The following is a 22,731-nucleotide window of genomic DNA, read 5'->3' as shown; positions in this document are numbered from 1 at the left end:
GGTTAAAAAATGGGACAACCCCATTTTTACCCCATAAGACGGGGGTTCCCATAGATTATGCTGGATCGCGAACTCGTTAGAATAAACGTAGGTTTACACGTTTGTACCAAATTTCATCAAAATTGGATAATTTTTTCTCGAGTCATTGCGTTAACGGACACACATGTATATATATATATATATGAATTTAAACGGATGGTGTTTTTGGCCTCTAGGGACCTCAAAATGAAAAATTAAATCGGTCCCGTGTCCAGGTCATACCATGAGTACTACGGTAATAGCTTATTCCTTATATGGGAAATTCGCTAAAAGTCCATCAATCTCTGTTACAGAGCGATGTTGTTATAGTCAGCTGTGATCTCATTACCGATGTCGACCTCTCAGTGGTCATAAACCGATTCCGTCAACACGAAGCGTCTCTTGCCACTCTCTTCTTTCAACCAACTCCTGCTACTGTAATTTTACCAACTCCAGGCCCCAAGTCCAAAAACAAGACAGGTCAGTGAGATATACAACAACTTTGCAACTTTGTTTCCGCAACTTTGTTTCCGTCAGTCAAATGTTTCTGTCCAGTTTCTGCCATGGTATTATATTGAACCTAGTGATATGGGTAGGGTATTTATCTCAGGGGTGGGTAAATACCCAAAAGTGGTAGGTATTTATAAGAAGTATAAACATTAACAGTGTTTTGCATTGCATAGTTCGTTGGATTTACCATGTAAAAATGAGAAACTGGTGAAAGTACCCATGTATGCTAAAAAAGTGGGTATTTAAGATTTTAAAGCCGGTATTTATGATTTTGTTTATCGACTTTATAGATTTTCTACAAGACAAATATAAAAAAATGTATGTACAAAAACTTTAAACATTTATATAGCTTTTATAATTTAAATGTGTGTAAAAGAGTACATAGGCTAATACATATCCTCTCCTAAATACAATTTTTTTTTGTCCTAGGACGCTAGGCACGAGCACAGAAAACATACTACTAAAACTAAAATAAAATATACAACATAAACTCATTTCAATGCAGGGCGTCCACCGACCGGGAAAACCGGGAGAACCGGGAATTATGCGTGATTTTTTTGGACTGGGAAAAAACCGGGAATTATGCATGAATTTTGTATTTTACCGAAAATTTTAAATTTGCCGCGATCGCGCATGAAGATGACGTTTCCGTGACTGCGGGAGAAGATGATGATGTCCAAACTGCCGTGGGATTTGTTAGTGATTTTGCCGCGATTGCGCATGTCAATGATTACGTATACGTGGAAACGACGATGACGTTTCCGTGACCGCGGGATACGATGATGACATTTCCGTGACCGCAGGAGTCGACGATAACGTTTCCGTGACCGTGGGAGACGACGATGTCATTTCCGTGACCGCGGGAGATGACGATGAAGTTTCCGTGACCGCGGGAGACGACGATGACGTTTTCGTGACAGTGGGAATATGTTAGGCATTTTGCCGCGATCGCGCATGCGGACGATGACGTTTCTGTGACCGCAGGAAACGATGATGATGTCCAAAAGATATTGCTTGACGATGTTGACCGCGGAAAATTATTTGAATTAAGCTACGATGGAGAAAGACAATATCAGGATTTTGTCACGACCACGGTTTAAAGATTAGTTTTTAATTTTCGGATTATGTAATCAGTAATATATAAAAATTGAATACTTGTGTCAGGCAATATTACAGCAATCATAAATTTTGTTTCTTTACCTGAGAATGCTCTTTCCGATAACTAAAACTAGCGCTAAAACAGCATTGCGGCAGATGGCGCAAAACACGTTGGAAATTTTAGTATAAAAAGTACGACCGGAACTACCTGGAATATTTTTTTTTACTCATGAATTACTCATGAATTTTTTCTGGTTGGCCTGGTGGACACCCTGCAATGCTATTTAATGGGAAAATATTAAATTAAAACTCGTGTGTAGTGTCTAGCTGAATAATAATAAATACCCTGGGTATTTAGCCGCAGTTATATTTCCCTGGGTATTTTACATCTCTAATTGAACCCATCATACAATGTGTGAATATGCATCAGTAAAGATGCAAGTCATGAAACTGGTTGCAATTGAGTTTTGAGCTTTCGGGACATGATTCTTTTGGGGTCAATTATATGTTGCAACTTGCAACTTTGTTTCAAGAAATAGAAAATGAGTATATGTGCACAACTACAAGCATCCTGTGGTTAACTGACACTTTACACTGTAGACAGTGTTTTTCTGTGTCTATTCAGGTCCTGGTCACAATTTCATTTAACGTTCAAGGTTTATATTTTCCACAGAGAGAGACTTAGTGGCTATAGATCCTGCCACCTCACGGCTGGTGTTTCTAGCCTCAGCCAGTGACTATGAGGAGACTCTAGAACTGTCTCGGGGTCTACTCAAGAAACACGGGAAAGTACAACTGTATTCTAAACTGCTGGATGCTCACGTCTACGTTATGAGACGGTGGCTGACCAAGTACCTCTCTCACAACAGGTTGGCCATCCAGTAGCAAGAAACATTAACATACAACAATACCATATTGAATATCATTGTAATATTCGTGAAGCATTTTTCAAGCAAGTCATTTTTGTGCCAATTATAAAATGGTTTGTTACAGCTGGACCTTGTCTCATTGACTGTGAGCACTGGAGTAGTCACCTGCAGAAGCTTGTCTCTTTACTCCAAGAGAATATAGTTAATGGAGTCCACATAGATTGTTCTAATATCACAGTTATATTTCATCTTTTAGTTTTTATAAGTATGATGATCGAGTACATAAAAGATGCTATAAGAGTATTTTATACTATGTTGATTGCTCAGTTATTGATACAGTTGTTAGGAATTTTTATATTAAAAAAGTTAAGCCATCAACATGTTTTTTTATAAAAATAAGTTCATTCTATAAATTCTAAAACTAGTTCAAGTAGGGAGTAAGATGTCTCTAGTCTTGGTTTTCCAGAGAGGCTTGTTTCCTATTAAGTTGATTGGGTCAACATTAAAATTTATTCAATTTATTAAATTTAAAAAAAGTCTTGTAGCCTATATATTTTAGTTTGCTCCTAGCGGTACCTCTAATCTAATTAATTCAGTAAGAAAGAGAAATATACCGTATCTCGCAAGTTTTATAAAACAGTATTTTTTTGTTGCAAGGAATATGAGTACCCTGAAAGGAGAGTTGATTCCCTATACTGTCAAAAAGCAGTTTTCTCGTCCACCCTCTGCCAAACACGACCATGAGAAAGCGGCATCCGTTGTATATTCATTCCCCAAGACAGGTAGGTAGCTGGGTGATTTGTTAACGACTTGACTAATATAAATCTATATACCTAATGCAATAAAGGGGTTTCTCTGTAACAATAATTTTTCAGCAGTCCTACTTTTAACTGATTTTCACGATTGAGATGTCATTTTAAAGTTTATGATCCAGTGCACTGCGAATAGTAACGAAAAATTTAATTCCCTTAAGGGCTTTGTCTCCCTTGCATCTAAATTATTTCTTGATTTCACTTTCAAAGATCCAGTGATGCTGACCAACTTTCCTTATGCTTTGCAACGGGAAGAAAATGGGACCTAGGCAGCCATTATAGTATATCCACTACCAGCTACTATATTATAGTATTGCTTGGTGGCTAGCTGGGTGCTGATGTCTGCTTAAGAATAAAGCAACTGTATGATTTAATTTGAAAAGAATCTGATTTAAAAGTGTAAACCTACAAACTTTCAAAACCCTACTTTTGATGTCAATAGATCCAAAAGAATATGACAACATACCTTAGTGTAGCAATAACATCAAAATTACTTGATATTGATGCTTCATGAATGCCATGTTTTACCATAATTGTTCAATTTTAGTCAAGCCTTTTTACATATAACTGAGTTTCAAATAAGTTCTCCCCCCCCCCTGCTACTTTTTTCTAAATTTCTTAAGATATCAGCTCCGGACCACGTCAGATCATTGTAGAGTAGAAAGTACTTCATTTTGACTGCATATACATTTTTGGCCGTCATCTTGGATCTGCCATATTGGATAAAAAGTTTTTTTTTTCAAATGTAAAGGTAGGGTTGTGACCCATAATTTCAAACTAGTATTTTCTGCTGATTACAATGCCACAATTTGTTAAATTATTGATTCATTCTAAAGTTATGAGGACTTTTTATAACTTAATTTTTAGCCCATTTCAACATTGTGCATTTACAAGCTAAGACCATGATCTCAAAATCATGTTGGCTCAAATTATCATGCTAACGGATATATATATCTTACTATCTTACTAATATTATAAATGTGAAAGTTTGTGTGTTTGTTTGTTTGTTTGTTTGTTTGTTTGAAGTTCAATCACGCATAAACCACTGGACGGATTGGGCTGAAATTTTGCATGATGATAACTTACATTCCCGATTAACATATAGGCATATTCTTATCTCAAAAATCCTTTCGGGCTCCGCCCCAGTGGCTCTGTAATTCCCCATGTTAACCTTATGAGTATTCATATTTAAAGGGAGTTAAAGAATTTAGTCAGCTGTTTCAACTAAAAAAGTTGGTTCTATGATATAGAAAAGCATTAAAAAGTTATAAGATTTACCAACAGGGTGCAGCACTATATTTTTTTTGCATTTATGAAAACTGCTAATATGAACTAAGCAGCAACAAAAAACTGTGATTCGCAATGAGAACTGTAAAGTAGGATTGTTTACAGTTATGTTTATGTTTTTCATTTCATGAATATTTTGTGATATTTTGCAAATTGTTGATAATTTATTTTTCTCTATTGTTTAGATGAAGTGGTAGAACATTATGGCTATGGTAGATGTGTAATACTATAGAATACTGTAAATTTAAAAAAGCAAATTTTATCAAACTGTTTCCTCCCTTATTGCAAACGCAAAGCTTGAGTATAACTGCAATAAGCATTTTATACTTATATTCCAACCCCGTACGAAGGACGGGTACTCTGCTAGTATATATATATATAGGAATTTGAACGGATGGTGTTTTTGGCTTTAGGATCTAATTGATTTGTTTCTCAATGATTTTTCTTTTTCCACTCTGCTCTCAGGTCTTCTTATATTCATACCTCTCAGGCTCTAAGAATTCATATCATCCATAGGCTGGCTCGTTATATCATGCGAAAGACCATTGTCAACACCCCTGCCCCCGCCATCATTAATAATATTAGGTTTGTCCTCCACCACTTCCATACCGGAGGAGGACATCATATTATAAAATATAATATTGGCAGAACACAGGTTGTTGGTTATTTGAATAGTTAAAAAATGGTATGTTATAGATGAGTGAACGAAGTGAACGAATCTATGTATCTTGTATAGCGGAGTCGGAGAAAAGTTGTCTGTGAGTCCGTGAGTGTGTTCGCACCAAAAACTCAAGAACCGTTGCACTTATAGCGTTCAAATTTTGCACAAATAGTTATGACACCAGTGGGAAGACCTCATTAAAATTCTAGACGATTCCGTTCAGTAGTAATTATAAAAACCTTAAAAACATTTTTAAATTTGTCCCATAAGAATAACATTAGGAGCTACCTTCTTCTTCTTTTTATTTGTTTACGTTTTGCGACAAACAATTTTGTTGTCTACTTAAGACAGAGAGAACGACTTTTACTCTAAGCTATTTCATTCATGGAGTAAACAGTTTGGCGTCTATGAATATATATCATTATAATTTCACAGGTTTCAGAATAATGTTGTTTGAGTCAATTAAATTTCACAACTTTCTGAATAATAAATTGAATTTGAACTACAATATTAATCGGCAGTTATATACCGTTTATGTTCAGTACTGTATTAAAATTCAACTTAAAATTAAAAATATATATGTATATATTTAGAACAAAGCAGCTTTTTACATTATTCAATTTAATGTTGGCATTGAATATTAAATATTCAAAGATGTTAGTAATACTAAAATGCTATGCGAAGGGAGGGGGGGGGAACAGGTCCACGACGTAGAGAGTGGTAAAGGAAGCGGAAAGGTGAGCAGTGCGGAGTGTGGAAATCCTTTGTGACTGTTAAATTAATATATCTGTAATACTTAAATGCTATGGAAAGAGATGGAAACAGGTCTACGATGTAGGAAGTAGTGAAGGAAGTAGTCAAGGCGAGCGCTACGGAGTGTGGAAAGCATTTGTGACAGTTATAATAATTTATCTACAATTCTAAAAACGCAATGGGAAGGGAGAGAAACAGGTCCACGACGTAGGAAGTGGTGAAGGAAGTAGTCGAGGCGAGCAGTCCGGAGTGTGGGAACCCTTTGTGACAGTTAGATTAATGGATCTGCAATGATAAAATGCTAAAGGAAGGGAGGGAAACAGGTCCACGATGTAGGAAGTGGTGAAGGAAGTAGTGAAGGCGAGCAGTCCGGAGTGTGGGAACCCGTTGCGACAGTTAGATTAATGGATCTGTAATAAAAAAATACTAAAGGAAGGGAGGGAAACAGGTTCACGACGTCAGAAGTGGTGAAGGAAGTAGTCAAGGCGAGCAGTGCGGAGTGTGGAAATCCTTTGTGACAGTTAGATTAATGTATCTGCAATAATAAATGCTAAAGGAAGGAAGGGAAACAGATCCACGACGTAGGAAGTGGCGAAGGAAGTAGTCAAGGCGAGCAGTCCGGAGTGTGGGAACCCGTTGTGACAGTTAGGTTAATGGATCTGTAATAAAAAAATACTAAAGGAAGAGAGGGAAACAGATCCACGACGTAGGAAGTGGTGAAGGAAGTAGTCAAGGCGAGCAGTCCTGAGTGTGGGAACCCGTTGTGACAGTTAGATTAATGGATCTGTAATAAAAAAATACTAAAGGAAGGGAGGGAAACAGGTCCACGACATAGGAAGTGGTGAAGGAAGTAGTCAAGGCGAGCAGTCCGGAGTGTGGGAACGTTTTGTGACAGTTAGATTAATGTATCTGCAATAATAAAATGCTAAAGGAAGGGAGGGAAACAGGTCCACGACGTAGGAAGTGGTGAAGGAAGTAGTCAAGGCGAGCAGTCCGGAGTGTGGGAACCCGTTGTGACAAATCAAATCAAATCAAATCGTTTATTTCCAAAATATAAACAATACAATAAACAGATATAAATTAAAAAGAAATATATTTTTCCGCATAGGCGTAAGCCCGTGTGCGGAAAAAGAGTTCTAAATCTGCTACCTATCTGGTATATTGTGGATAAACAGTAATTTTTATTGTCTAATTAAACATTTACTACATTTCTTAAAAATAATTATATATTACATAAAAACATAATTTAAAAGTTAATATGTACAAAATTAGGACACAATAACACAAAATAAATTTAGAGTAGAATTTCCTAATGTAACCAAAGATTAAAATAAGCAACTAGAAGCTACAATAGCTACAATGAAAGGGTCTCAGCAGATTACTAAGATGTTTACGTTTTTTTTTTCTCTCTAATGAGCCTAATTATATGGGGATTTTACCAGCGCCTCCGTAGCCGTCCGGCCAATGCTGGCAAGCCAAGTACTCACCTTTCTTTTGTACACCGGGACACTGCTCTCTTCATACTGCAGAATTTGTGGCGGAAGATTGCGATATAAGATATGGGCGATAAAAAATGGGTTACTTTTTAACGAGGTTATATTTAATCTAGGAAATTGGTAACCAAAGTTGATTCTATGTCTTGTAGGATAGTTATGCTGCAAATTGGTAAAAATTATGTTTTTGTTTGACCTAATAAAGACTAAAAGAGTTTTTACAAATAACTGTCGTATATCATGAACACGAAAATCTGAGTACATATCCTCTATTGGATATCTCGATGGTTTGCTAAGTATGGTTTTGATTAATGACCTCTGCGCAACAGCCAGAGGCTCGAGCATAGAGGCCGAGACACCGCCCCACGCCAATATACCATATTGAAGCAAAGACTGAACGTAAGCATAGTAAACTGTCCTACAGTAATCCGTGGTCAGCACTCCGGCAAGTTGAGAAAATGCATATATGAGCTTTCTAAGTCGTTGTTTGAGATAATGAATGTGGTGAGCCCAACTAAACTTTTGATCAATTATAATGCCTAGGTACGTGTACTTCTCTACCCGCTCTATAACGTCACAAGTACAAGCCGCTGACCGAAAGTCGCCGCATGTATGAAGAAATAGTTGCCTCGGGCTGGGGTCACTTTCATTCTTAAAAAATATTGGTAAACTTTTTGTTTTACTTATGTTAAGGGTTAACGTGTTTTGGTCTAACCAACGTTTAACTTTATAAATGTCTGTAGATGCTTGTTCATATGCCTCGTCCCACGTGCATCCAGACGATACTATGGCCGTGTCGTCAGCAAACAAAAAAACTTTCCCTTTAATTCTGACTTTTGAAAGGTTATTAATATATATCAAGAATAGGATGGGCCCGAGTGTACTACCTTGGACCACTCCATAGTCAATGCTAGTTTTATCACTATCAACACCATTGATGGACACATATTGTAAACGATTTTCTAAATAGCTGATAAACCAGTTTAGTGAATGACCACCGATGCCAACTAGTCTCAATTTAGAAATTAGATATTGTCTGTTAATGGAATCAAATGCTTTAGCCAAATCTAGGAATGTTACCAATACACGCTTCTTGTTATTTATTTCTTCAGAAATAAATTTGGTTATATCAAATAATGAGTGTGATGTACTGCGGTTCTGTCTAAATCCATACTGCGCGTCACATATAATTTTCTCTTGTTCAAGGTAATCCGATAGCTGAAGTTTTACACATTTTTCAAGAATTTTAGATACTGTGCAAATTAATGAAATTGGTCTGTAATTTATTGTTAGGTTTTTTTGTCCAGACTTGTAAACAGGTATGACTTTTGCAATTTTAAACGCTTCTGGGAACTTCCCTTCCCGTATACTAAGGTTAATTATGTATAATATTGGTAAAATGAGAGAGAGTCTACATTATTTTTTATAAATTTTGAGGGAACGCCATCCCATCCCGGTGCAGAGTTGCCTCTAATACTTTTAATAACTTTTAAAAGCTCCTCAACGGTGACAGGCCTTAGTGAGAACTGGGAATCGGTGGCGTGGTAAGCGTCGTCGACCTCCAAGGGGCCGGTGGGCTGCAGCACTCCGGCTAGCTGAGATCCAACAGAGGCATAGTATTCGTTGAAATTATTACAAATGTGTTTAATATCGTTGGTGGGGGCAGTATCCCGGTTCACATGGAAAACTTCCAACGGAAATTTAGACTTGCCAGCAGGACGTCCCGCTACATCATTAACAATTTCCCAGAATTTTCGTGGATTTCCCTGAGATTCGTCTAATTTATTTTTATAATAATCATTTTTTGCACGTTTTAGTAAGGATTTCAATGAGTTATGGTATCTGACATATCTAGCACGAAGCTGTATGTTGAATGGGTTTTGCTTAACTCTCTTACTTAATTTATCCCGATTGCGGATAGAAGTAAGAAGACCATTTGTAATCCATGGTTTTAATTTAGCCGTTTTAGCTCTCAATATGTGTTGGGACGTGTTCTGTTCTATGATATTTTGCAAAATCAAATTAAAATTTATAGTTGCTGCATCTAAGTCATTTGAATTTAAAACTTGTTGCCAATTTTGAGATTTCAATACTTCTGTTATATTTTTCCAATTAGTATTCTTGTAAATAAACTCGTTGCCCTTACTAATACCTGTATTACTTTTCAGTTCAAGAGCAACAATAAAATGATCTGTAATGTAAGTTTGTAAAACTGAAGTGTTGACACTCAGCCTGTTTGGCAGTTTTATAAAGTAATGGTCGATACATGTATCACTAACTGGCCGCGTAATTTTATCTATACAAGGAATAAATCCGAACTCATAAAGCAAGTCAAGATATCGTTCCTCTTGTGAATTTAAACATGGATTACGAATGTCACAGTTAATATCACCGGCGATAATTTTAAGTGACTTTTTGTTTGTCATACTAAGAAATGTTTGAAGACCGTCGTTAAATGTAACTAGTGACGAGGAGGGACTTCTGTAGATGCAGATTAATTCACAATCAATATTGGCCCATGTAAAAACTATGGACAAGCTGGTGGCGACTCCACCTATACAAATCTGGTTACATGTTGCTAATAACGTGTCATCTAAGTACACAACCAGACCATCACACTGATTGAGACTATTGTATGTTCTAAACAGGGTATAGCCTTCTAGGGCTGTGAGCTCACTGTCGTTCCTCAACCAAGCTTCAGTCAAAATTATACAATGGAATTTAATCTGGAGACCCTGCCATAAAACTAAAAACTCATCAAAGTTTTTATTATAGCGCCGAATATTTAACTGTAATACTCTAAAACTGAATTTTTGGTTACAAAGTAAATCTGAACTATTGAAACTATTTCTAAATTCATCTATATCGGAAAATTCCTGACATTCAATAATAGGTTTGTCCTGATAATCATTCTTATCCATAGATAATGCTAGCGTATCGTTCGGCATGCCTGGGTTGGCTGTAGGAATGCCTGCTTTTGTTACCTTATCTGCGGCTTTCGGATACGAGAAATTCTTACTGAACAAAAACACATTTTTCCTTTTATATGACAACATGTTTTAAATGATAGTAAAATAATGATTGAATTAAAATAAAATAATTGAAATTAAAATTCACAGACTTCTGTGGTATTTTTGCAACTGCCTTAGCAATGAGGTCAACCTATTGTGGACCATGGACTAACTAATATATGGTTTAAAATGAACACAATTAGAAAAAAAGAAGAAGAAAATATTAACTATTGTGGATCTAGAAAGACTATTTTTCAGACATATAGCTTACAGAGAAAAAAAAAACATTACTATATTTTGCAAACATGTAAAGGTACTGGGTTATATTCTTTAGATATAAAATACTAAAACACTAAAAGACATTACTTACGATATGATTAGAGGAAATGGCAATATTACAGTTCAATCAAATAAAACAAAAAAGATAACTAAATAACTAAGCCAGAATTATTATTTACATTATGCCTACTTGGCAGGGCTGGACTCAGTGTCGGGCTGTGTAGAGGCGGCAGTCTGGGAGGCGGCGGCGCTCTTGGTAGCGGCGGCATAGGAGGCGGTGACGTTGGTGGCGGCATGTGAGGCGGTAACATTGACGGTGTCGCAGGTGGCGGCTATGCTGGTGTTGTCAACAGGAGTGAGGGTGGAGCTGGCAGGATCGTCTGGTAGAGGATTGGAGTTGATCATCGGAGGTGGTGCAGCTACTTCCAAATCCTGCAGACAGGTCACGAGGATGGGTCTTCCATCAGGTGTCTTTCTCACCATTACTCGGCAGTCGTGGGTCCAAACAGAGATCAACTTCTTATTCTTTACCATGTCCCGCGCGGCATTGAAGAGTATACGTGATTGCTTAGAGAGTTGTTCATTGATGTACACCTGTACTTCGGGAAATCTGACGTCTATTTCACTGGCTTTAAGGGTTTTTCTCTGTCGTCTAGCAAAGATCCAGTCATTTTTCACGAGGCGCGACACAAAGGAAACGATTATAGGCTGACTTCGGTTATGTCCACGCCCTATTACTGGAAGCCAATGGGCAGCGTTTATGGCTTGGAGATAAAACGGGAGCTGGAGTAGTTTGGCAATCTGGTGTAATATCGGGAAAACATCTGCCCCCCTCGGAAGTTCTGGTATCCCATAGATGACAACGTTGTTTTTCCTTGAATGCTGCTGAAGATCTTGAATTTCTGATTTGGCAGCGGCCAAATCGGAGTTTAACTTAGTATTGTCTGTTATAAGTTTTTCCATTTCAATGTGCGTGTGATTAGCTTGGTGTTCTACCGCGTTCACTTTGGTTTTCAAACTCTCTATATCTTTATTTAATACACCAATGTCCTTTTGAATGTTAGATAATTTCTCGTCGTTACTGTCCCAGCGACTATTGATTTCAGTACGCAACGCGGCAATTGCATTTAAAACGAGCTCACTTCCTTGGTCGGGGTTACCCTCGGTTTTGCTAACACTCGCTGTCACTGTTGATGAACAACCTTCACACTTCCAACTTTTTTGCGAACCGCGAGTTTTCAACGAATCACTTATACACAAAGTATGAAACTGAGTCTGACATTCCGAACACTTACAACTGTCCTTGACATTTACGATGTCCTTCCCACACTTGCCACACTTCACCATAATGCGAAAGAGAAAAAAAAATATATATATATTGTATATGAACCAACCACGGACAAGGCACAATACTAGTAGGCACGCCGAACGACACGAGGTAAATAAACTAAACTATGTACGGGAGCTCCGTGTAGCGGCGGTCCGCACTCATTGACGGCCAGATAAGAACTGAACAGTTAGACAGTTAGATGAATTAATCTGACAGTTAGATTAATGGATCTGCGATAAAAAAATGCTAAAGGAAGGGAGGGAAACAGGTCCACGACGTAGGAAGTGGTGAAGGAAGTATTCAAAGCGAGCAGTCCGGAGTGTGGGGACCCTTTGTGACATTTAGGTTAATGTACCTGCAATACTGAAATGCCATAGGAAGGGAGGGAAACATGTCCACGACGTAGGAAGTGGTGATGGAAGTAGTCAAGGCGAGCAGTCCGGAGTGTTGAGACCCTTTGTGACAGTTAGGTTAATGTACCTGCAATACTAAAATGCTATGGGAAGGGAGGGAAACATGTCCACGACGTAGGAAGTGGTGATGGAAGTAGTTGAGGCGAGCAGTCCGGAGTGTGGGGACCCTTCATTAGTTAGATTAACATATATTGGATTTTTAATCATTTTTAGATGATATAATTACGATATCGTTGTTTTAAATCATCATTGTAAGCCATACGACATTTTTAGGAGATTCCTTACATCGTGCTTTGGCAATTAGGTTAATTTAGATTAGTTCAGTTTGGCTTAGTTTTGTTTATGATAGGCCTTATAACAAATATGGAAATAGGCTTCATTTAATCAAAAGACATGTTGTACAGGAACGATGGATTTACCTCCTATCGATAACTGTTGGAAATCCATTACGTATATTACCAATGACTTTGGTTAATTAATGGATGAAAAGTTAGGATTGTTGTTGACTAAGATTTGGTTGATTTGCCCATACAAATAACATTGTGTTCACCAGTGACACCGGTAAGTAGACTAGGTGTGGGTGGACTCTTTTATTACTGCGCTCATGTTCACTCATCCCGTTACGCGCAGAATAAGCGTACTACTAGTATAAAGAAAGAGAAGAGAGGTCTAGTCTGGATGAACAACAGAATGTAATTAATATTTGTTTACAAAATATAAATAAACAATGACATTTGCCTATTTGGTCGCCGGATTTCTACCCCCGGATATTTACCCCCATGAAAAAACGCCTACGTCATTTTGACGTCACGAGGGGCGGGGCCTATACACGGTCGAGAAACAGCCCGCGACTGGAAATCTACCCCCGGACATCTACCCCCCGTGGTCAGCTCTGTCACGTATCGGCCAATATTCATTGTTGTAATTGATTTTATTGACTGTTGTATGTAAATCAACGGCTCTTTGGTTAGTAATTGCCCTCTAATATCTAGTATTACGCATGTGATATGTCATTGTCTTGTTTAACATTATCTATCTTCCTAATAAAATAGGCTGTAACAGCCCTTTTTCACCCGAACTACTTCACCGATTTTTATGATCGAGGTCTAATTTTAAATCTTAAGATCTAGCGCAACGCAAAATGGTAATTAAAACTATATTACTAGAGAGGAATTAATAATGAAATAATTAATTTATTTATTGATCAACCAGTGGCAGGCTTTTTATTAACATTTGATTGCACTGTATTCTTACCTCTAGTAATCAGAAAATAGCCTCTTTCAATGATATGTATTAAATTTCACGATCTGCGCTCGTGCATGCGCCGTTAGCTGTTACTGTATGTGAAAGTTGGCCAAACATTTAAATCACTGTCTAGAAATAAATCAAATGCTTAAGGGTCAAACTTTTGAAGCCCTTTATCAAAATATCGTTTTAATTACCATTTTGCGTTGCGCTAGATCTTAAGATTTAAAATTACACCTCGATTATAAAAATCTGTAAAGTAAAGTTCGGGTGAAAAAGGGCTGTTACAGCCTATTTCATTAGGAAGGTAGATAATGTTAAACAAGACAATGACATATCACATGCGTAATACTAGATATTAGAGGCCAATTACTAACCGAAGAGCCGTTGATTTACATAAAACAGTCAATAAAATCAATTACAACAATGAATATTGGCCGATACGTGACAGAGCTGACCACGGGGGGTAGATGTCCGGGGGTAGATGTTCTGGGTTAGATTTCCAGTCGCGGGTTGTTTCTCGACCGTGTATAGGCCCCGCCCCTCGTGACGTCAAAATGACGTAGGCGTTTTTTCATGGGGGTAAATATTGGGGGGTAGAAATCCGCTACCCCTGCCTATCGGGTCTGATGATGATTGGAGTGTCCAATCAAAATCGATCACTACTTACCATCTTTTTTGTATATTTACTGTCTTGTGAGTAACAGTATAAGCGTAAATATATGTTTTAAGTGTTATAAGACGTTTCTTTTATATTTATTTACTTTTTGTACCTATGAATTGCATCCCTCATATTACCCTCCATTATTTGGATGTCTTCTACATTCAAACTTGTTTTTAATGTTGTTAAAAAAACATTCCTTATGGTGTTTGAATCAGTTGCTAAAATAGAACGGCTGGGGTTTACCTTGGTTAGTTTAGCTGGTTTATTGTTTTTATGAGATGAGAGATCTGTTTGGGCTTGCCAGCTTGCAACACTACAAATAACAGTGTGGGCTAATTCATTCTTCCCAGCATTGTTGAGGTGGAGGCCATGCTTGGTAAAATGAAACTTGTTTAAGTAGCCTATATCAACAAGAGTAACATTGTCTATCCTCAACACCAATTCCGCTATGTAGTTGTTCAAAGCATTTAATTCTTGATTTGTTGTGTGGTTGAGTGGAATGTCGTATCTCATGGGTATTGTAGTTAAAAACACCTTTCTACATTGACTGATTGATTTTAGCTTGCTTTCTAAGGATTTATATATATCTTTTAAGTTGTTCTTAAGGCTGTCATTGGTACCTCCTAAAATCAATACGGGTGCTTTATCTTCAATTTGAGTTGAGTCAATAACCTGTAATAATGTTGTATTGGCTCTGACATACCCGAATACATTGATTTTTCCTGAGGTCAGGCTTTCAATTTTATTCGCAATAGTTGCACCTTGGCTGTCAGAGCATAGGGTTAGCTTCATACGAGTTATCCGAGAGAGGAGGTGTACAGACTGTCTTTTATTTCTACGGTTTTTAAAACTACCAGCTTTACTTTTTGTTTTGTTGTCTCTTTCCTTACTTGTTGAGTTATTTCCCCTACTATAATTATTATGCACGTTGATGTTAACAGGTTCGGCTGTGCTACCAGCAGGACGGGTTTTGTTGTCACTAACATGGTTCTGTAGTACTTGGAAGCTATTGTAGGTCTTAATTGTTGTCCCGGTGTAGATGTTCTTGGTGTTTACATTTCTATTTGTTTTTACCTTAGTCCAAACATGTTCTGGGTGATCTGTATTAGGATTTTCAGGTCTTGGGCAGGATAGGCTTGTTTGACTCTGTGGTTTATTGTCATTGGTTAGGGGATTCAGCCCAGTTTGACTTTTAACTGCTTCGGAAGGTTGTTTCTTGTTAACCTTCTTTATCAATAATGTGAAGAAGGAATTATCATCAAAAACAGAAGGGTTGAGTAAAAAGTATGCTAGAAGTGAACGTTTAGTAATTAATTCTTGGCTTGTTAAGGTCGATTGTCGTATATACTCAATGTCAATGGCTCTGCCCTCAATTATGTCATGGATAAAGGATTCAATGAACCAGCAAGCAAAGATTCCACAGTCAAAGCTGTTTGGCTGTAGAGGACAATTGACTGATGTAAAACTAGCCTTTAGTGTCTCACCACCCAAGTAGCTAGACAGCCTTGATGCAACTCCCCTGGCTGATGGTAAATTAAAGTCTTTCATGGAATCAAAATGATACCCCCGCCGCAGCAAACCTGCCGACTAAGCGAATTTCCATTTGTCTGAATTGATTTTCAGTTAAATATATTTTAATAACATTAGGTTTAACGAGTACCTAGGTTTGCTGCTACAAGGAAACTAATAAAGTGTGTTTTTGAGTAAAATATTGATAGCTTAGTACAAAATAAATAAATTTGCCAAGTTTGATCAAAATATATTCATAAACAAGCAAACTACAACATTTGACAATATTCTCCATAAGAATAACATGGGAATTTTAAATTTACAACTTTTTAAATTTTCTCCGTTACTAATAATCGAACAAAAATACTTTTATATACTAAATTATTTGTTTTTTTAAGTTCTTTAAAAAGGTCTAAAGAGAAATTGGGAAATTTTGTGTTTTGAGGGTCAAAAGTGAGAAAAACCAATTTTTACCCCATAAACCCCCCCCCCCCCCCCCCGTAAAGCCCCGTTCCCATGGTCCGAACTCATTCAAGTTTATCCCGCTTTACACCTTTAAACCAAATTTCATCAAAATCGGACAAAAATTACTCAAGTTATCGCATTCACGGACGTATATATATATATATATATGTCATATATATATATATATATGTCATATATATATATACATATATAAAAATTTGAACGAATAGTGTTTTTGGCCTCTGGGGACATCAAAATGAAAAAGTAAATCGGTCCCGGGTCTAGGTCTTACCGTGCCACCTACGGTAATAGCTACTTCCCTATAGGGAAATTCGCTAATAGAAACCGTTTGTGCTCCCATTGTACAGCAAAACACTCAAGTGCGATCCACCTCCCTTGTTCAGTTCTTGCGAATCATTCACTGGCATGATTATTATAGTCTTAGACCTTATATTTAGAGGATCTAACAAGTAAGTAAACTCTTCAAGACTCTTTACAGCGTGGACTATCAGGGGGTTTAAAACTATACAAGATTTAGATTCCAAGAATCTATCATTTATAGTTTGAGAGTATTTTTTAATCGTAAGGTCAGTTAGCCAGTTTGGCCCCAGCAGTTCATTTGAGAGCTGATTTGAGTTGTACAAAATGTGATTACAATTGTTTTCTGACTGTTCTATTAAGCTAGGTTCATTTGAACAACTTGCAGTAGTGGTTAGAGTTTTCATCTCTGGCATATTAAACTCGGTATATGAATCAGAATTAGATTGCAAAGAATCCTCTTTGACTGTCAATAGTGGGCTGCTAGCTACGAAGGATGTTTGTGTACCTGACAGATCAATGATAGATTTGTTAGTTATTTCGGTTTTTTTATGTGTCAATGGGGATTTGGTTTTGTCTAGGGTCTTAACAAAACTAGTTTCAACTTCTTTAATAGCCTGTTGAAATCCTTTACCCTTCAAATTTCCGAGTCGAGCTTTATTTTCAAGGTATGAGCATATATCAATCTCTTAGATGATTGCCGTTTGCTTTGTTCCTTAACCCTCCCAGTGTTACTTGACGAAAATTCGGCAAGCACCACACTTTGTATAGTGTTACTTGCCGATTTTTCGACAAGCAGACATCGTTTACGGCGAAGGCTCTATAACTGACTGAATCGGATTGAACTGGATCGAGTTAGGTATCGTTCTTTCCGTAATATTCTAAGCTTTCTGCAGAGGTCTGTCTCTAAGCGCTATTCATTTTAGTTCCGAAAATATTGTAGCAGACAGCTGACGTGCGTGTATTTGTAAACAGCTAGGTTCCCCCGGACCGATGACTGATGTGTTTTATTACGTTTATCATTGTTTTAGTGTTAAAAATCAAAAGTAGTGATATACGTGGTGCATTATAAGAAGATTTAAGTGGTTTTGAAGTGCTGGTTGATGATCCTGAAGAAGTAGGTAGTGATATTGATGTAAATTATCAGCCAGATTCCTAGCTATGGTTAGGCTATGCATTCTTAGCTAAACGCTATGTACTGAAATCAGTTTTTTGCCCATAACTTATTTATTTGCAAATATACTTCCTTATATTATTATATATTTGTAATCCTCATAAAATTTAGAACAAAGTGGCTATTTTCAAATATTTATAGGCCTATAATTTATACAATTTCATTGAGCGCGAACTTATTTTTTTTTTGAAAATTTTCGAAATTATATTTTTTTTACCTAAAAATTTTTTTTTTTGAAAAAATGTTCCTTATGTTTTATATATAATATTGAAGCCCATGATTTTCCAAACAAAATGGTATATAGAACATTAGAATTAACATCGTTTTAAGCTTCTCAGATCCGTTTTAATAAAACCTTGCAAATGCGCCAAAAATAGGTGGACATTAAGGCCTAAACTATGGACACTTGGAGGGTTAAAATATTACTTTGTATTTCAGCAGGTTACTGTTATCATCGATTTCAGTAATAGTTGCAGGCCAGGAGGAGTGCCCCTTGAGCTTAGCAAAAACTTTGTCCCCAACTTTAAACTTAGGTTGTAATTGTCTCTTCATTGTTTTATCTTAAGATATAGAAATACAATTATTTTAAAATGTGGAGTCCAGCAGTACTTGGGAAGTCTATGCAGTATAGTCAATGGTAGCAATAAAATATAACAAAAATATTTGTATTTTTGTATGGTTTTAAAAATAAAATTTTGTTCAAATTAAAAAGTTTGTAAATAAAGTTGCTTTTGTATGAATAAAGTTCAAGGAAGTACCAGGTCAGGAACCGGTGTCCAAAGATCAGTCACATAGATAGTCACATAGATAAGACTGCTTGGAGTTGCCCAACTTTCCTTATCAGATCTGATAAGGGACCTGTTCTAACTCCAGCTACCTGCCCATCTAATAATTTCCAGGAAAGGTTTTAGTGTTTATCTCACCTTATTCACAAAGCAAAGTTATTTTTTCAGATAATACACTTAAAAACAAATCACTGATTCTTTACTCACAAAACTATATACAAATTAAAGCTGAATTATTATTTTTACCATGTAAAACTTTAAAAAATCAGAGAGCACATCTGATAGCAAACTACTGACTGTGGGTCTTCCCCCACCATCTCCCAATAGATGATGGGTACATACACCCATATAGATGAGTGGTGCGATCTTGTAGTCTTGTTAGTGACTACTGCCGACATTCCTTAGACACAGCTGTTAATTTATAGCCCATACAGCTAATGGCAACTAAGGGACCTACAGTTTATAGTGGAATCCAGAGGTGCCCATCCCCCCAAATCCAGAGGCGCAATCCCCCCCCCCCCAAGCCAAAGGAGTAGTCCCCCCCCAATTTATGCTGCCGTCTATTTAAACCTACCCTCCCCTTTCCAATTTATCTGACAATTTTCCCTTTACCTCATAAAACAAGCATTTAAAGTATTTAGTAAACTTGAGGTACGAAAAACAAACTTGCTGATACTCAAAATTAAATGTTTAATATGAAACGTCATTTAACAATACATCATTATAAATCTAACTAATGGACTAATTAGAAGTTTTTCAATTTACAATTCAGAATCTGTATTGTCAGCCAATATGTGTGCTCAGTATTGCAAGCAATAGACAACGTCTTCAAAACGTACAACAATATAGGCCTACTTGGTGAATTACTCTACTCCAACACAGTACTATGTAACTGTACAATATATTAGGTGGCGTTAATTTTTACAGGACTTAAAAATTCAAACCACTTTAAGTGCATTAATAATACTTTGACAAAAAGTATATTGTTTCAACGTTATAGGCAGAGTCACGAAATAAGACAGACTTGTTGCTCGCCACTCCCAGGCTGCCTTCTACAAAAATCGCCGGGCAAAATACCCACAGTATCTCTTAATAATTGCCACCAGTAAAAAAGGTTTTTGTGACGAAGTAATCTTATAATTAATTTTGATAGCCCCAGGATAGTCTTTTATGACTAATAATGGTAAAAACGCATCTTGTCAGACAATCTGTTTGTACACAAAACACGAAACGATAACAGATAGGCCTATCAATTACACTCAATTAATTATGAATCCCATTATATTTTCAATACTCTTCTCAGTCACTACAATAGTCCAATATCAGCTGTTGAAAACGCAGACGACAATCCAGAGACCACGTCGGTCCGTCATAACCTGAACCTGATTCAGTTTACTTTACTTACTTCCAGTCCTGCCGACGGCAATGTACGAATTGACAGGCCTATCTGTAATCGTTTCGGGTTTTGTATTAAATGTTTGTCGTATTCTGACGACACCTCCAGAAGTGGATCTTTTTTAAATCCTGACGATGGTGGAGTTAAAGAACCACCAAAACATTAGCAAGTAAAATTCGACACTGGTATATTAAGGATTGTCTGGCAAGGTCCGTTTTTACCATTCTTAGAAGCTATCTTAATTACGAACGGCAAAATGTTGTTGGTGGTGATAGCTACTTAGAAACACTTTTTCGGGCTGCTTATACGAAATTATACATTCATTATGCTAACACATTCATTAATATTTCATTATTTTTGCAGCTAGCAAAAAAATATCCCCCCCAAAAATCTCAAAATAAGCCCCCCCCCCCCAAAAATTCCTGTGGCGCAACCCCCCCTCTGGGCACCACTGGTGGAATCTGAACCACATTTTTGCCTTGGTATGTACAAATTGGTCTAATTTTAGTATTCACATTTAAATGGAATTAAATAATCTTGTCAGCTGATTCGACCAAACAAGTTGGTTCTATGATATTCAATAGCATTAAAAAGGTTTACCAACAGGGTGCAGCACTATTATATTTTTTGCAATTTATATATGAATCCCAAAGTACTCACGAACTTTCATGTTCGTCATGACGAGAAGCCTTGCGCAAAACTATCCATTATTTCATAAATTGCCATTTAATGTCGTAATTCCTTACTAAAGAGAACTTTCCATATACCTAATGTTAAAAATACCCCACCTGTACTTATTTGATTGTTACTAGTGTACATGTTGCTCGAATTCGAGCAATTACAAAGTATTACAGGAGTTATTTCAGATTGAATAACAGTCATATTTACAATGAGTTTAAATGAGTCAACTCAAATATTACCGGTGTGTAACTCAGACCATGTTTATCTTCGTTATTGATAAACCTAAAGCATTCCGGACGGTTCTCTCCTTCTCAAAATGCCTCGCTGTACAGGCAACACAGGTCATTAATAGAGGGCCAATTGAGAACGAAAAGTCGTTTTGGGGTAGTGTTAGGGCGCATTTGTAACCAAATAGTTGAAGTTGTCCAGGTTCAGGTTCAGACTGTGATGAGTTAAGCCTATTACGCGCCACTGTTCTGTAGCTGCGGTCGTTATCACGATTGCGCAAACGATTGTCTATATGTCTATATGTTTCGTTGTCGTTGCGTCGGAGACATTTTAAAGAAATAAACAACAAATAATAAACAAATTATAGCTACACAAAACAACGATAAATGCACAAACTTAAGTTACAATCATGCTAACACAATCCATCATAGCGACACAAAACAACGATAAATACACAAATTTAAGATACAACCATACTAACACGATCCGTCTTGGGGGTTATGTTTACACAAACTCAAATAGTAAATAAATGTACTCAATGTATTTCATTTAATTGAAAAGTAAATAACAGCAATAAAATTATACAGGTGATCAAAATGTAAACAATTATTTTCTCCATAAGGATAACATGGGAACTTTCAAAGCCACTGGGGCAGAGCCCGAGGGACTTTTTCAAAAATGTAAGGCCAGTTTGCAAATCTACGCGATACGCTCTTTCCAATGAGACGTCAATGGATAAAATCGGTTAAGAAATGGTGGAGAAGTTCAACCGACAAAGTTTCATGTAGCGTATTAATTATATAGATTCTTTCAATTTATTACCTTACTAGCTGTAACCCGCGGCCTTTGCCCCGTTTAACTTCTTAATTTTCAAGATGATCTCGTTCGCATGGCTCAATCACGTCCTGGTTGCAAATTAGCTGTTGTCATAAATGTAAAATAAATAATAGTGCTGCACCCTGTTGGTAATCCTTGTAACTTTAATGCTATTTTACATCATAGAACAGAACCAGCTTGTTTAATTGAAACAGCTGTTAAGATTCATTAATTCCATTTCTCATAAGGTTAACATGGGAAACTCCAGAGCCACTGGGGCGGAGCCCAGAGGTCGGAGGGTAAAATCCTTTCTTAGTGAGCGTCTACTACCCAAAAGGAAGATGCCTGCCAAGTTTCAGGTTCCTTGCAAATCTTTGCTAAGAATATTCAAATTGGGGGGGGGGGGGGGGGTAAAATGTGAAAGTGTGTGTGACTTTTGCAAATTTCATCATTAACTTAGGATCCCGTACTACAATACCACCAAATTTCACGTCTCTAGCACGTTTCCAAACGATTCAGATGACCATAACAAAGTCATTAAATTTCAATGTTATTCTCCGTAAGAATAACATGGGGCACATAACAACTTTCCAATTTTGACATTAAACCCAAGTTTTGGGGGTCAAGGAGTAAAGTTGCGAAAAAATATTACATTACTAAAATTTTAAGTAAACCAGAGTAAATACAAAGTATTAATAATTTTTGCAAAAAGAATTGACTAAGATTGGAAAAAGTAGCGAGAATCGTAAAAAATTTGATAGAAATTGACCAAATATTGAATGTAGGGCGTTTTTTGAAGGTGAAGGTGTGCGATTTCCGAAAAACGCTAAACAGTGTTTTGTAGAAAATTTTATTCCTCGCCAGGAAAATTCTTTCAAATATTTTATAGCTTTTAACGTTTTCGAGCTATAACTGT

At 36.9% G+C, this 22,731-nt stretch overlaps 1 protein-coding gene across 2 annotated transcripts in view; it reads left to right on the top strand.

Annotated features, from left to right (window-relative positions):
- Window positions 1-22,731, top strand: part of LOC129001456 (translation initiation factor eIF-2B subunit gamma) — a 64,843-nt gene that overhangs the window by 17,398 nt on the left and 24,714 nt on the right. For both annotated transcript variants that reach the window (XM_054428749.1, XM_054428758.1), the window contains exons 5-7: window positions 333-498; window positions 2,300-2,495; window positions 3,153-3,277. In XM_054428749.1, coding sequence (XP_054284724.1) covers window positions 333-498; window positions 2,300-2,495; window positions 3,153-3,277 — 487 coding nt within the window. The remainder of the gene's footprint in view (window positions 1-332; window positions 499-2,299; window positions 2,496-3,152; window positions 3,278-22,731) is intronic.

Source organism: Macrosteles quadrilineatus, unplaced genomic scaffold (genome assembly GCF_028750875.1).
Source record: "Macrosteles quadrilineatus isolate MER2022 unplaced genomic scaffold, UCM_ALF_1.0 Scaffold_1__1_contigs__length_201487025, whole genome shotgun sequence".
Classification (NCBI taxonomy): domain Eukaryota; kingdom Metazoa; phylum Arthropoda; class Insecta; order Hemiptera; family Cicadellidae; genus Macrosteles; species Macrosteles quadrilineatus.
The sequence above is the reverse complement of the archived record's forward strand: the minus strand, read 5'-3'. Positions and strand labels throughout refer to the sequence as shown.